Below are 12,509 nucleotides of genomic sequence, written 5' to 3' on the forward strand. Positions count from 1 at the left end.
GCGTTCTCTCTCGCTCGCACATAGCATAGCGCTCACTTTCGCCATGCTACGTGCGAGCAAGAGAGGACACAAGGGGCATAAAACAGAGTGTCCTTTTCTACGTGCATCTTTACCCCCACTCCTTAAATAAAGGCAAACGCTCGGTCTAGATATACTATGTCCATGCGCATGACCAACAGACAGCGCCAACGTCACGCGGCGTCGTCGCGACGAATGAGTCATCTTTTCTACGTGTACCTTGGCCCTCACTCCTCAACACTCGGTCTAGATATACTATGTCTATGGTCGTGCGCGAAACCGCGAACAGCTGTCGTCCGTGTGGTCTGTGTCAAATCTTGGCAGGGGGTTAGTCGAGTGTGTTGGATCTGCTCCGGATTACGGTGTGCTGGCGTGTTGTCTTCATCCAGCGAAGATTCTTCCTCGCGGTGAGTGCGAAATCGATTACATTCCCGTATCGCTCGTTCGAATCACTCCCGTTTGTCTCGCACGCCTTAAGCACGAATGCGTTATCACGCGCGTAATTCGTGTAACCTCGCTTCGCTCTGATTATGTATACGTTGCCCGGTATATGTACGCGCTCGATCGATTCGCGCTAACTCGCTCTCGCGATCAAAAACACCTGTCGCCGTCAAAAGACACGCACCGGCGATAACGTCGCTCGTGTTGTTTTACGATTGTTATGCCGGCGACCTCCTTACGTGATATTTTCGCGCCCGTCCGTCGTCACGAGATAGCCCGACGGATTTTTGAATGATCGCGAATGAGCGTGGGCGTATCACGTGACTTGATCGTAGTACATTGTAATTTGTTCCTATTCCGGGGAAATAAAAATCCATTGATCTTCTTGCTCGGTGTCTTGAATCTGCGCGCGCGCTCGATTTCCATTCTATTCACGTTTAGGAAATCCGGCTTTGATATTTATATTATTGCTCTCCCTTTTCTAGATTGTAGTTCTTTCTACGATACAGACAAGGATATATAAGCTCGATTTTAATTGACGTCAATTGAATCTAATCCGTAATTTAATTCCATAACACTGTTTGAATTAATTTTACAAAATATTCTTTTTTGTTAGGATCTTGTTAATGCTTGTATATTGGCACAAAGAGATTTTAAAATTTATTAATAATAAAATAAAATCTTTTTATATGGGGTAACATTTATGATTTCATTTCTGCATTTTATAATATTAATTTGTAACAGATATTCTAAAATTTTAAAGTTTTCTTTCTCTCTCCTTTTCTCTCTATATATATGCACACACACACACACACACACACACACACACACACACACACACACACACACACACACACACACACACACACACACACACACACACACACACACACACACACACACACACACACACACACACACACACACACACACACACACACACACACACACACACACACACACACACACACACACACACACACACACACACACACACACACACACACACACACATATATGTATACAAACATATAAAGAGAGAGAGAGAGGAAAATTTAAAATTTGTGCAGAATTTTAAAATATCTGTTACAAATGAATATTACAAAATGCAAGAATGCTGTTTGAAATATGAATATTTATAGAGAAAGAGAGAAAATATATTATAGATTGTATATGTATTACAGACAGTGATATGACAATTTAGTCATGTTCTCACATCGGTAGAATTGGCTCACTTAACCACAATTAACTCTAATTGGTATTGATGCGACCATCGTTAAATCGGAGATGTCACCATTTAATGTTTACTAATTTTCATTTTGGATGAGTTTCGCGGATTCTGTTAAAGCATCTCTGTGCGATACGCGTGTCGAAATCGAGCGTATCGACCCCCTTCGATCGCGCCTCGCTAATTGAAGCTTAATAACAAATAATTTAATATTCACCGTGAGGTGGCTTGAATTGTTACTCAGCGAATGCGAGCGAATATTGATGCTGGCGAACGCGGCAGAAAAACGCTCTCCCGCATTCGCGATCTCCCCGATGCTTCTTTTTATTGCATTTATTTTGACCTCCGACTTTTACCGCGTATCCACATTCGTCTTTGAGTTGTTTGAATTGCCGCGAACTCTGCGCATTTCCGGTCACGAAATTCAGAAATTTTGGTTTTTTAAACATATTTTGTGACCATTAGTTTGTAAAATAAAAAAAACGTACGTTATCAAATAATAGTAAAATAATACATTTCTCAAATAATGACAAATTTTGAATTTAAATCAACAATAAATTAACTTTGAATATTTTTCAATTAATGCAAAATTCTTTTAGTCGTGTGCTTGTTCAATTTTTCTTTAAATTTATATATAAATTCGACTGTGATTGAATTTGAATAATAGAAGATTAAAGTTAATTAAGATAGTTGAATAGAGAAGAATTGTGATTTTTTGGTAAAGAATAGGCAGATTAAGAGAGATAATGGAAATTAACTCTGCAAAATTATAAATTATTGATTTTTCCGGAAAGAGAAAACGGAAGTAAATTTGAAAATTTGTTTTTTCTTCTATTGTTTTCTGTTTATTATAATTTTTGTAAAGAATGTGCAGCAAATATTATGATTAACTGTTAACGAGCAGCGCAACATTAGCAATTACTTAGCAATACGGGAGATAAGATAATGATAATTCAAGAAGAAAAATAATAATTTTTTTGCAGCATTAATCTGGAAAAAATATATACTAAGAATATAGAAAAAAATACGTGCAATATTTAAAAGAATCACTCAATTTTTGAATCACACAACTTAAAAGCGTTTATATATTACATCACTTAAAAAATTTGTGAAAACTTGAATTTTATATCATATAATTTACTAAATTCTTTATTTTATGTTCTTACGGTCTTCCCATATAAATCTGATTATCTTTCGTCAATAATCCGTTATAAAACCAATAGGCATAAAATAAGTTGTTTATTCGAACAATACATGATTGAATTACAATTTATATTTAATACATACATAATTTGACATGATGAAATTTCAGTATTAATTAATATTTCAATGCATTGGATTCAATATGGGCGGACGGAACTTTATCGTAACTCGAATTTACTACATTTCGCTAATAAAATTTATGTCTATTTCCGTGTAAAGCACGCAAATTTCTTTTTTAAATTTTTATTGAAAAGGTTCTTTATTTATATTTTAATGCCGCGCCTTTTCAGAATTTTCACGAAAATTGTGAATACGAAACAGTAATTTATGTATGTCGCAATAATTTAATAATATATGACGGATAAAACTGTACGCAAAAACTGTCGCGCATAATTTATGACGATTTAGTATCATATAAATTTGAAGTGCATCGAAATGGATATGAAGCAGTTTTTGTGAAGGTATGATTAAATGATCATGCGAGAAAATTGTGCCGTTGAATTTTGCGCGATTATTACGATATCGCAACAGATTATCGATCATCCATAGATACCATTTATAAGAAATGATTTCATCCTGATTACTTTGCACGATGATTAGAGAATCGCGACTAAAAATAAGTATTATGCAAAATGAATGTTTTCGATGTCTTACATATCTAATTGAATGCATCATGACATTTAAATTAATACTGTCAAATGTAGCCGCATTGACAGTGTCGTTTAAAACATTATAGCGAGTCGAGTTAGTGTATATAATACACAATATTACAAGAGTGCTATATTATTATACTTTAATAATTTATGGTACAAAATATTTGTCACAATTTGTTTATTCTCCATAAAATAATAATTGCGACAGAAATATTGGCATGAGACAAATAACATAAATTCTTTGCGTTATCGTAATAATTAATCTTGACATTAAATCAATACGGGGTATATTAATCGCGTGGCGATTATTCTTTGAATTCTTTGAATTCTCATCAATATCATAACTATAGAATGAAATGGAAAGTTTGTTGGACATTTGTAAAAATCTGATTTTTATTCCTCGTCAATACAATAAACATATACATTTTTTAAATATATAATATTATATATAATAATTATAATAATATTATAATTATAATTAATAATATTATTTTAATTTGATGATTGGCTCTGTAAAAATTATTTATAATTTTATTAAATTATTTTTTCTTTATTAACGCTCTACTGCAATTAAATTTTAAATTCTTAATTCTTAACATTGGAATTAATTCATTTTAATGCATTGGCTACAATAGCTCGCCGGCATAACGAGTTATTCAATTGCAATATCTTTTCTTTTACGAGTCCTTTTTTAACGGAAATCGATTCCTCGAGAAATGACGATAGTATCTTATCACCGGTGAGCTTAGCGTATTTATTGCCAATTTCCATTTTGCAATTCTAACAATTTAGCATTTACTAGAAAATCGTTGTCGCAAATGCAGAATTATCGTAATTGCTTGGAATAGATTTACTCGCAGTGTTTGTGGAACGTGCAAAATTTTCATGATCGATAAGATCAGATTTTTGATAAATTAGCTCAAGATAATGTATGTTACTACGTACGATATGAACCAAACAATAACCAAAGGAATTATATAAATATATAAAGCATGGCACACGTATATTATTTTATGATTGTTTAGCGAAATATTAAGAAAAATTATTTGTTCTCCGTAAAATCATATTTATGTTTGAATAATTATCTATATGATACTCATAGAGAATTTTATTTTATTTTTTTCAGTTATTATATTTTATTACAGTTATTATATTATTACTTTATCTTTTCTTTCTTTGAAGATGACTCGAGAAAATCTTTTTTTTTTTTAAGTATACCTAAGCAAGTTATCTCTACCATGATGCTAATTTTAAATAACGCATTTAAGAAAATAGTGGTTTAAAAAAGTGTTTTCACAAAAACGTTAAAAAATCATATGTACATTTTATAATATAAGGAGTTTTGCTATCTATAACACCGTAAATTTTCTGGAATCGTCAGATATTTGAGATTAAAAATCTAGACAATTTTTAAATTTATCTTTTCATAATCTGTATAAAATGCAATATAAGACTCTACCATTTACAGAACATATCGTGTTATCAACATAAAGTGACAAAGGATGCGAGTCGCGTGACGGTCGTCGCCGCCTCCTGCCGGCGTGCGTCGCGTATTTTTAGAAAGATTTTATGTTGTAGCGGGGATGATTTGTACGACGGATGCGGTGGACTTCGATATCATTATGGTAGACGGAAGGGAAGGGTCTTATCGAGTGATAGCGGCACCATGACCCAGTCGTCGTATGTGCTATTCGGGTTTCTTAGCAACCGCCCCCGTCGCGTTAAGTTTCGCAAATTTGTAGAAAGTTTCGCGTCCCGTACAAATCAACGCCCGGCTCTCTTCGAGGAAAATTCCATTTCACTGATTTATATGAGACACGGAAACTAGAGTCGGAAACTCTGTTTCTGACTTGATGAGCTTCGCAAAGTTGGGAATGAGTGTGTGGTATTTATACGGATATTTCTCTATATGTAAAATTATCTGTTTATTAAAAAATTATATTCCTATGTGTTATAAAAAATTTATGTATTATAAAATTAATAAAATGTAAACGTTGAATGTATATCTATTAGAAATTTAAATATAAAAGAATTAAACAGTATTTATTAATACTGTTAATATGGGAAATAATTATGTCACACACGTAATAAAATTGCACAAAATTGCAGGCGATAATGTTTATTTTCTGTAAAGTAACTAAATTAATTATATTTAATTTTTGACGTGGAGAAATGTTATCCTTATTTTTTCCGCATAATTAATAAGGTCAATGCATGATGCGTCTTTACAGCATATCTGAAGCTTATCAAGATTGAACATAGTTGTTTCTCTAGGGAGTCTAATTGTTTGGGGGAAAATATATGAGTTGGAATGGAATAATTTAATCATAGGATGCGTTATACACTTGCACTAATAATTTTTAATTATTCCCGGCATTCACATGAGATTTGCAAAAAATGCATGGCCAATGGCCATTATGACACGTAAAGTTATTAACGTGGGTGGAAAAAGCTTTTGCTCTCTTGTGTACTGACAACACACACACATGCTTCTCACTTTTTAAACTTCCAAAGGTTTAAATTGTTTTTTTTTTTTTCTAAATCACGTTTGTTGTATCTATTTCAAATCACAAACAGAAATTCTTTTCCTCGCTATGACTATCATTGATGATTTTTTATTTAAAGAAATTATTGCGACTTATGTTAGTTCGCGGATATTTTGCAGAAAACGCAATTTAAAAAAATGTTTTGATCTTCATCTCTTTTTAGCGCTAATTGAGCGTCTCTTGGGAAATTAAAAGCGATAGTAGAGGCGACAGTTCACGGAGGAGTCTTAGGTTTGTCTTAAATTGAAAAAAATTACTCCGTGAGAAGATAGATCTCGCGACTCTCTTAAATGAGCGGCTACTCCGTCGATCCGGAAAGCTCAAGGTGAATAATTGGCAAAGAGAGAGAGAGAGAGAGAGAGATAAAAGAGAGAGCTTGTCAAATCAAGAGCTCGCGACAAATCGTATTGCGAGAGCTGAACAACGGTTATGAGAGTGGCACTGATTATATTCATAATCGATACGTCGTTCAGAATACCACCACTATCGTGACACACACACGTACACGCAAAGAGATCCTTTTAAAACAGGACGATATTAATAAGTCGTAAAATCGATTCACACACACACACACACACACATACACACTTTGCGTCGTCTGCTCATTTGCTCTTATTACCGATCTCGTTTCTTTGAAAGGTTTGTTTATCCTTGTAATTTTTATCCAATCATAAAGAGAGTTGTGTGAGAGGAACTTTCTTACAGGACAATGTACGCGTAGGTCGTCGACTCGGAAGAATATTCGAGAAATATCAGGGAAGTCACTCTATTTATAGAATATGGCGTTGGACAGATAATTCTGATAGAGAAATATGTCTCGTGAAAAATTCCAAGCACTTCTTAATGGTTACGTAATGTGATAGGCAAGAATTTAGAAATGTTAAGTGCAGGGTTTAACATACTTTATATAAGATGTAACGGGTAGTAGAACTTTATTTTAGTACTAAATTGGAAAAATATATTGCATTTGAAGTATTTTAATGCACACATACACACACACGCATATATATACACATAATCAATATAAAATCTATCTTTCCCATTGAAAATTATATAACAAATGAAAGAAAATAAATAAATATATTTTCATTAATTTTTTATCATTTATAAAATGTGATATAAATATTTAATGTAAAATTAGTAAATTTATCGATTTATATATAGATTGTATCTATTCTTTTTTTCAATTTTTATTACAAGTAAAAATGATTTATCATCTGTGCTATTAGATATATTTACTATCTGTACTACTAGATATATAGTTTTCTTTCCATGACGATTTTATAATTACTATAAAAAACAGGAATATAAAATATTATATATTAAATAGAACATTGTACGTATATCTGATATTAATATCTGATATTACATAAACTTTTATTTTTGTTCATGATCTTATATTACTATGCTATCTAATGATCCAATTGCGAGAGTGAATTGCGCTAGTGAGAATGGGGATTTAAATGTTGTCTTATTCTAAAGGGTGACAAATATTGTTCATCCCATGTCGATGCTGCGCGTGCGCGCGTATTCTCACGAAGTGAGCGATATACCGCACCACAATGACTTTTATAACCGTCGCGGACACCCGGTATAAGCGTGGAGGAAGCAGAAGTGCGCGAATAAAGTCGAGGGTTGCGGCGCACGTGGAAAGAGGAGAGAGACGGTGATGGGGAGAAAGGGCAGGCAGCGGTGGATCTTGAAAATTTTCATAGGGGATACCGCATATATGCAGTGTAAAAATACAAAATTTAATCATCGAATTAAAGAGAGATAATTATTATCATTGTTGAAAAATTTTGATATTTTATTTATTATCACGGGATAATATCTCGAATCTCCTATGAGAAGCATTTTACAAAAAATACGCGAAAATATTTGAACTATCCGTGTAGTTTTCTCCCTGGATCCGCCCCTGGCAGAAGAGGCGGCTATCGCGAGAGGGAGAGAGAGAGAGAGAAAGAGAAAGGGGAGGAAAGGATACCGAAATGAGGGACAGGAGGAACGGAGGGGAAGTCAGCACGAGAGAGAGAGACAGAGAGAAAGAGTGGAGGGGAGCGAGAGAGATGGAGAGTCCGAGCCGTGGTCGCGTATCGATCGGCCAGCAGCAAAACTACCCCCTAGCAGGAGACTTCGCAGTGTGCGAGGGACCGACCACGTACGAGAGTAGTCCGGTGGTGCTCTCGCTCGGTGCTCGTGGGCCCACGCGGATACCCCTCACGTTCCTCACGCACGCACGCAAGCACGCAGGCAGGCACGCACGCATATCCGTCCGCTCGCCGTCGTTCACACATCGTCATCCACGGCGGGTTATTTAGGGGTGCATTTAGGGGTGCATCCGATTCGCCGAAGGGCCGAAGGTGAGGAGACGAGTGTCCTTGTCGTATTTTCGCGTCACTTTCGCACCATGTAACGCTCCGCGCGTTATGTTGCGCACTGTCGCGTTTGTTAGATTCTTCCCCTCCGGTGAGGATTGTCACTTTCCTTTATTCGATATCGTGTACAAGCGTGTGACATTATCTATAGCTCTCCGGAACGGATGTGTCGTCTCGTTCGCGGATTATAGATCGCACTGAGACGCGGTGTCGCTGAGTATAAGCGAGCTTGAACGACGATGAAAGTTCTTTAACTATCATCGGTCGCAGACTGTGAATCTACTAACACGATTGTCTTTATCTGTGTGATAACCCTCTTAGTCTGTCTCTCTCTCTCTATATATTCTACTTCTACTTTTGATATAGCATTTACTACATTGTGGAATTTTCTATATTACAGAGAACTATGTTATATAGCCCTCTATATTCTAGTGCCACCTACTTACGTTATTCTTCTTTATTTCTTACACCTTATTACAGTATATTATGTTATAGTCTTGCGTTATATTCGCGTATTCTGTTATAATCTCCTATACTTTCATAGCTTCACACATTTAATCTTTTATTTTATATTTATATCTAAAATTCACTATTTTAACTGACGAAATTTTTCATTTTGTTATTATCTTCTATGTTTTAATAATTATATTATTATTCAATAATATATAATTATTTTATGCTACTGTCATCTTTTTTACTATCATTCTGCTGATACCTGACAGAGAATTTAGCTTAATGCGACAATTTAACGCTCAACGACACAACCAGTATTGTTAGTTTAATCGTTACTACTACTAGAAAATTGGGACAATCGCTGTTGCTGAACTGTGTCAGAACGATCCTCCATCTTACCGTCCTTTCGCCCACATTTTCCGAATCTCTCTCTTGTCTCCTTTCGCTTCTTCTACTTTCGGGCCGGTCGGGTCAATCGAACCATCCTGCTTTTAATGGAACGCCCGCGATCATTACGCCTAGTCTCTAATCCCATTAATAAGATTCATTAATAAGGACGTTGCATTAATTAGCGCGGTTCGTCACTAAGGGGATTTTGACGATATGCATGGCGATCGATGTGTGCTATAAGTCTAGACGTTAAGGACCTTCGCTATGTAAGCGGCAATTCGTTAATAAAAGCGCTCGTTCGCGAATTTTGCAGCCGGTTCGTTAACGAATACATCGATTCTATGATTGACAAGATTCACTCAAAAAAGGGATATCGATCTGTGATTTTTCACAGCGATTCTACGAGTGCAAAGTATTGTATAATTCGCGGAGTTCTTTGACTTGACACATCTTCGGCGAATTTCATCAGATTAATTAATTAATCGCGTTTAATTCCCGCGACTTTTGCGATCTTTGTCGATTGCTCGCATCAATTGTAGACTTTTTGCGCCTGCTTAGAGTGCTTTTCTAGTTTGATGTACGCTTGCTTTTTTGAAATTTGCATCAACAACTTATCCGAAATTTATGAAAGCATCGCGTTGTTATTTTTGTGGGAATCTGCCGATTATTTATGGCGTAGATTATCATCGTTATTTGTTCTTGATTGTTATAGATTTATTTCAAATACAGATTCAGATATTTTTAAAAAATTGCTCTTTATTATGTCAAATTGTTTTAGCTCAACGTAATATATTGGATCTCATGCAGCGTGACAAATGCGAGCAGCGTAGCACTTGGTTTTATTGAAATTTATTATGGACTTGTCGCTTATAGATATTGTACGCTTGTTTTGCTAAAAGTTCTCCATTAAACATCTCGATGCACGGAATTCGCGCACGAGACAACCATCGGTGAGAAATATATCGCTCGCTGTTAATGAAGCAAGTTTGTTCTCACAGATTCATTGTTTATAGATTTTACGAATAGAACTTTTGTACCGCACTCTGAACATCTCCGTGTGTGAATTCAATGATATACAATATTATTTTTATTAAGAGGCTGCTCTTCATAACTCATAATAACTCGCTATTTATGGGAAAAAGGATTTTACTGTTGTGGTAAAATCATAGCTGCTATTGCATATTTGATGCGAAACTTCGCTACCGTAATAAATTATTTGATATTACACAATAGAGCTTGTTTAGTTTCAAAGAGATGTTGCGAGAAAGTAACTTCGTTTACAGAAATCCGAGTTTGCTGAAGCAAATTTAATTTGCAGATGAAGCGAAATATTCCACTCTTAGCAAAAATTTTGACGTTACAGCGAGACAATGTCATTATGTCATATGTGATATAATCTCTCTCTTTTTCTCTTTCTTTCTTCTGTAAATTCAGCAGAATTATTTTTAGCAAATAAAATTAATATTCTTATAATAATTTTTTTTTCTTGTCGGTATAGTAATCAGCAAGGTTTGCTGTGACAGCATAAAATATAGACCGGCAAAATTTTTTTTGTTCCATGTTTGTAAAACATTTCATGGATTTATTATTTATAAATTTTTAGAATGCATGTTTTTTTTTATTATATTATAATATATCTATATTACTCGGGTTTTTATAGAAAATCGATGCATCCAGTTGGCCGTTTATTCATATAAGAATATTTGTATCACATATTGTTTTTTTATATGGATGAACTCATCGATCGGTAAACTCGTAATCGAGTATAATAGAGTATAATAGAGAATAATAGAAAAAGTCTCAATGAATAGTTAAATTTTATGAATCATGAATCTATAATGCATTATTCCTTTATTCTCATTAAAAGAGGAGAGAGCTAATTACATTTTATATAATACTTAACAATATCACTCATAGAACCTCTCTCATTGATTTAGTGCTTATGAACGTTAAGGAAAAAAGAGTCATCGCGCTAGCGATCCGATGTTGTACACGTGGTACGATACACGAAACATCGTTGAAAGTTTAATCATCCATATTAAGGTAATACGTTCTCGTACGTCAGGCTGCAAATTTGGCCAATTACTGGCGATGCATTGCTACTTAAGGGCGAATCTAATGCCAGTACGATGCCGCCAACTTTCGCGCAGTCGTTTCGTTCCCGTATCACGAATGCGCGGTGTCTTAATGCGATTACACGTCGCCGGGAAACTCACGATGGTCCCGTGATGCGGCTAGATTCTCCGGGGCCATCAGAATGTTTAATGCAATTGCGAAAACAAGCGAAACGAGGTAAAACGCGGGTTAATTATTATCTCTGTATGACGATTTGCGCGTGATTCAAGGAAGCAACGACACGACAGCACCATGGCGTTCGCCGGGCTCAAAAAGCAGATCAACAAAGCGAATCAGGTAAGTGCCTCTGTTTGCCGTGGAAGCTTGGCAATGATCTTCTTATGTGCGCATTAAAGGATCAGATCAATATTCCGCGCATAATAATTTATTTGCTAAAATCATTAGGAAATGGATAAAGTACTTGAGGCTCTATAATTTTATTCACATTGTTTTGTTTATCCAAATATTTGTTTCTTGTGTATTAAAAATGGGAAAATCAGAAATTATCTATATTTAATATTGATTGATAGAATTATCCGAAGAACCGTCTTGTGTCTAGATCATTTTTTTATCGAAGAATTTTATAAAACATACACAAAAATCCGCGTAATGGAAATTCGAGTCTTGCTTCGCGATTTAATTGCTCTAATTAAATCATGCGAGATACCTTACGCGCGTCTATTAAGTTATTATTGATTTAGTGCTTATGAACGTTAAGGAAAAAAGAGTCATCGCGCTAGCGATCCGATGTTGTACACGTGGTACGATACACGAAACATCGTTGAAAGTTTAATCATCCATATTAAGGTAATACGTTCTCGTACGTCAGGCTGCAAATTTGGCCAATTACTGGCGATGCATTGCTACTTAAGGGCGAATCTAATGCCAGTACGATGCCGCCAACTTTCGCGCAGTCGTTTCGTTCCCGTATCACGAATGCGCGGTGTCTTAATGCGATTACACGTCGCCGGGAAACTCACGATGGTCCCGTGATGCGGCTAGATTCTCCGGGGCCATCAGAATGTTTAATGCAATTGCGAAAACAAGCGAAACGAGGTAAAACGCGGGTTAATTATTATCTCTGTAT

At 35.3% G+C, this 12,509-nt stretch overlaps 1 protein-coding gene across 8 annotated transcripts in view; it reads left to right on the forward strand.

Annotated features, from left to right (window-relative positions):
* Positions 1-260: 260 nt before the first annotated feature.
* LOC115233594 (endophilin-A) overlaps positions 261-12,509 on the forward strand; it is a 47,913-nt gene continuing 35,664 nt past the window's right edge. For 2 of the 8 annotated variants that reach the window (XM_029804104.1, XM_029804098.1), the window contains exon 1: positions 10,219-10,257. In XM_029804104.1, coding sequence (XP_029659964.1) covers positions 10,226-10,257 — 32 coding nt within the window. In that variant the 5' untranslated portion in view covers positions 10,219-10,225. Of the gene's footprint in view, positions 426-8,230; positions 8,450-10,218; positions 10,258-12,509 lie in introns of those variants that run through there. The other 6 variants (XM_029804097.1, XM_029804099.1, XM_029804100.1 and 3 more) reach the window with 5 other exon arrangements.

The sequence above is a fragment of the Formica exsecta genome, unplaced genomic scaffold (assembly GCF_003651465.1).
Source record: "Formica exsecta isolate Colony F162 unplaced genomic scaffold, ASM365146v1 scaffold178, whole genome shotgun sequence".
NCBI classification, from domain to species: domain Eukaryota; kingdom Metazoa; phylum Arthropoda; class Insecta; order Hymenoptera; family Formicidae; genus Formica; species Formica exsecta.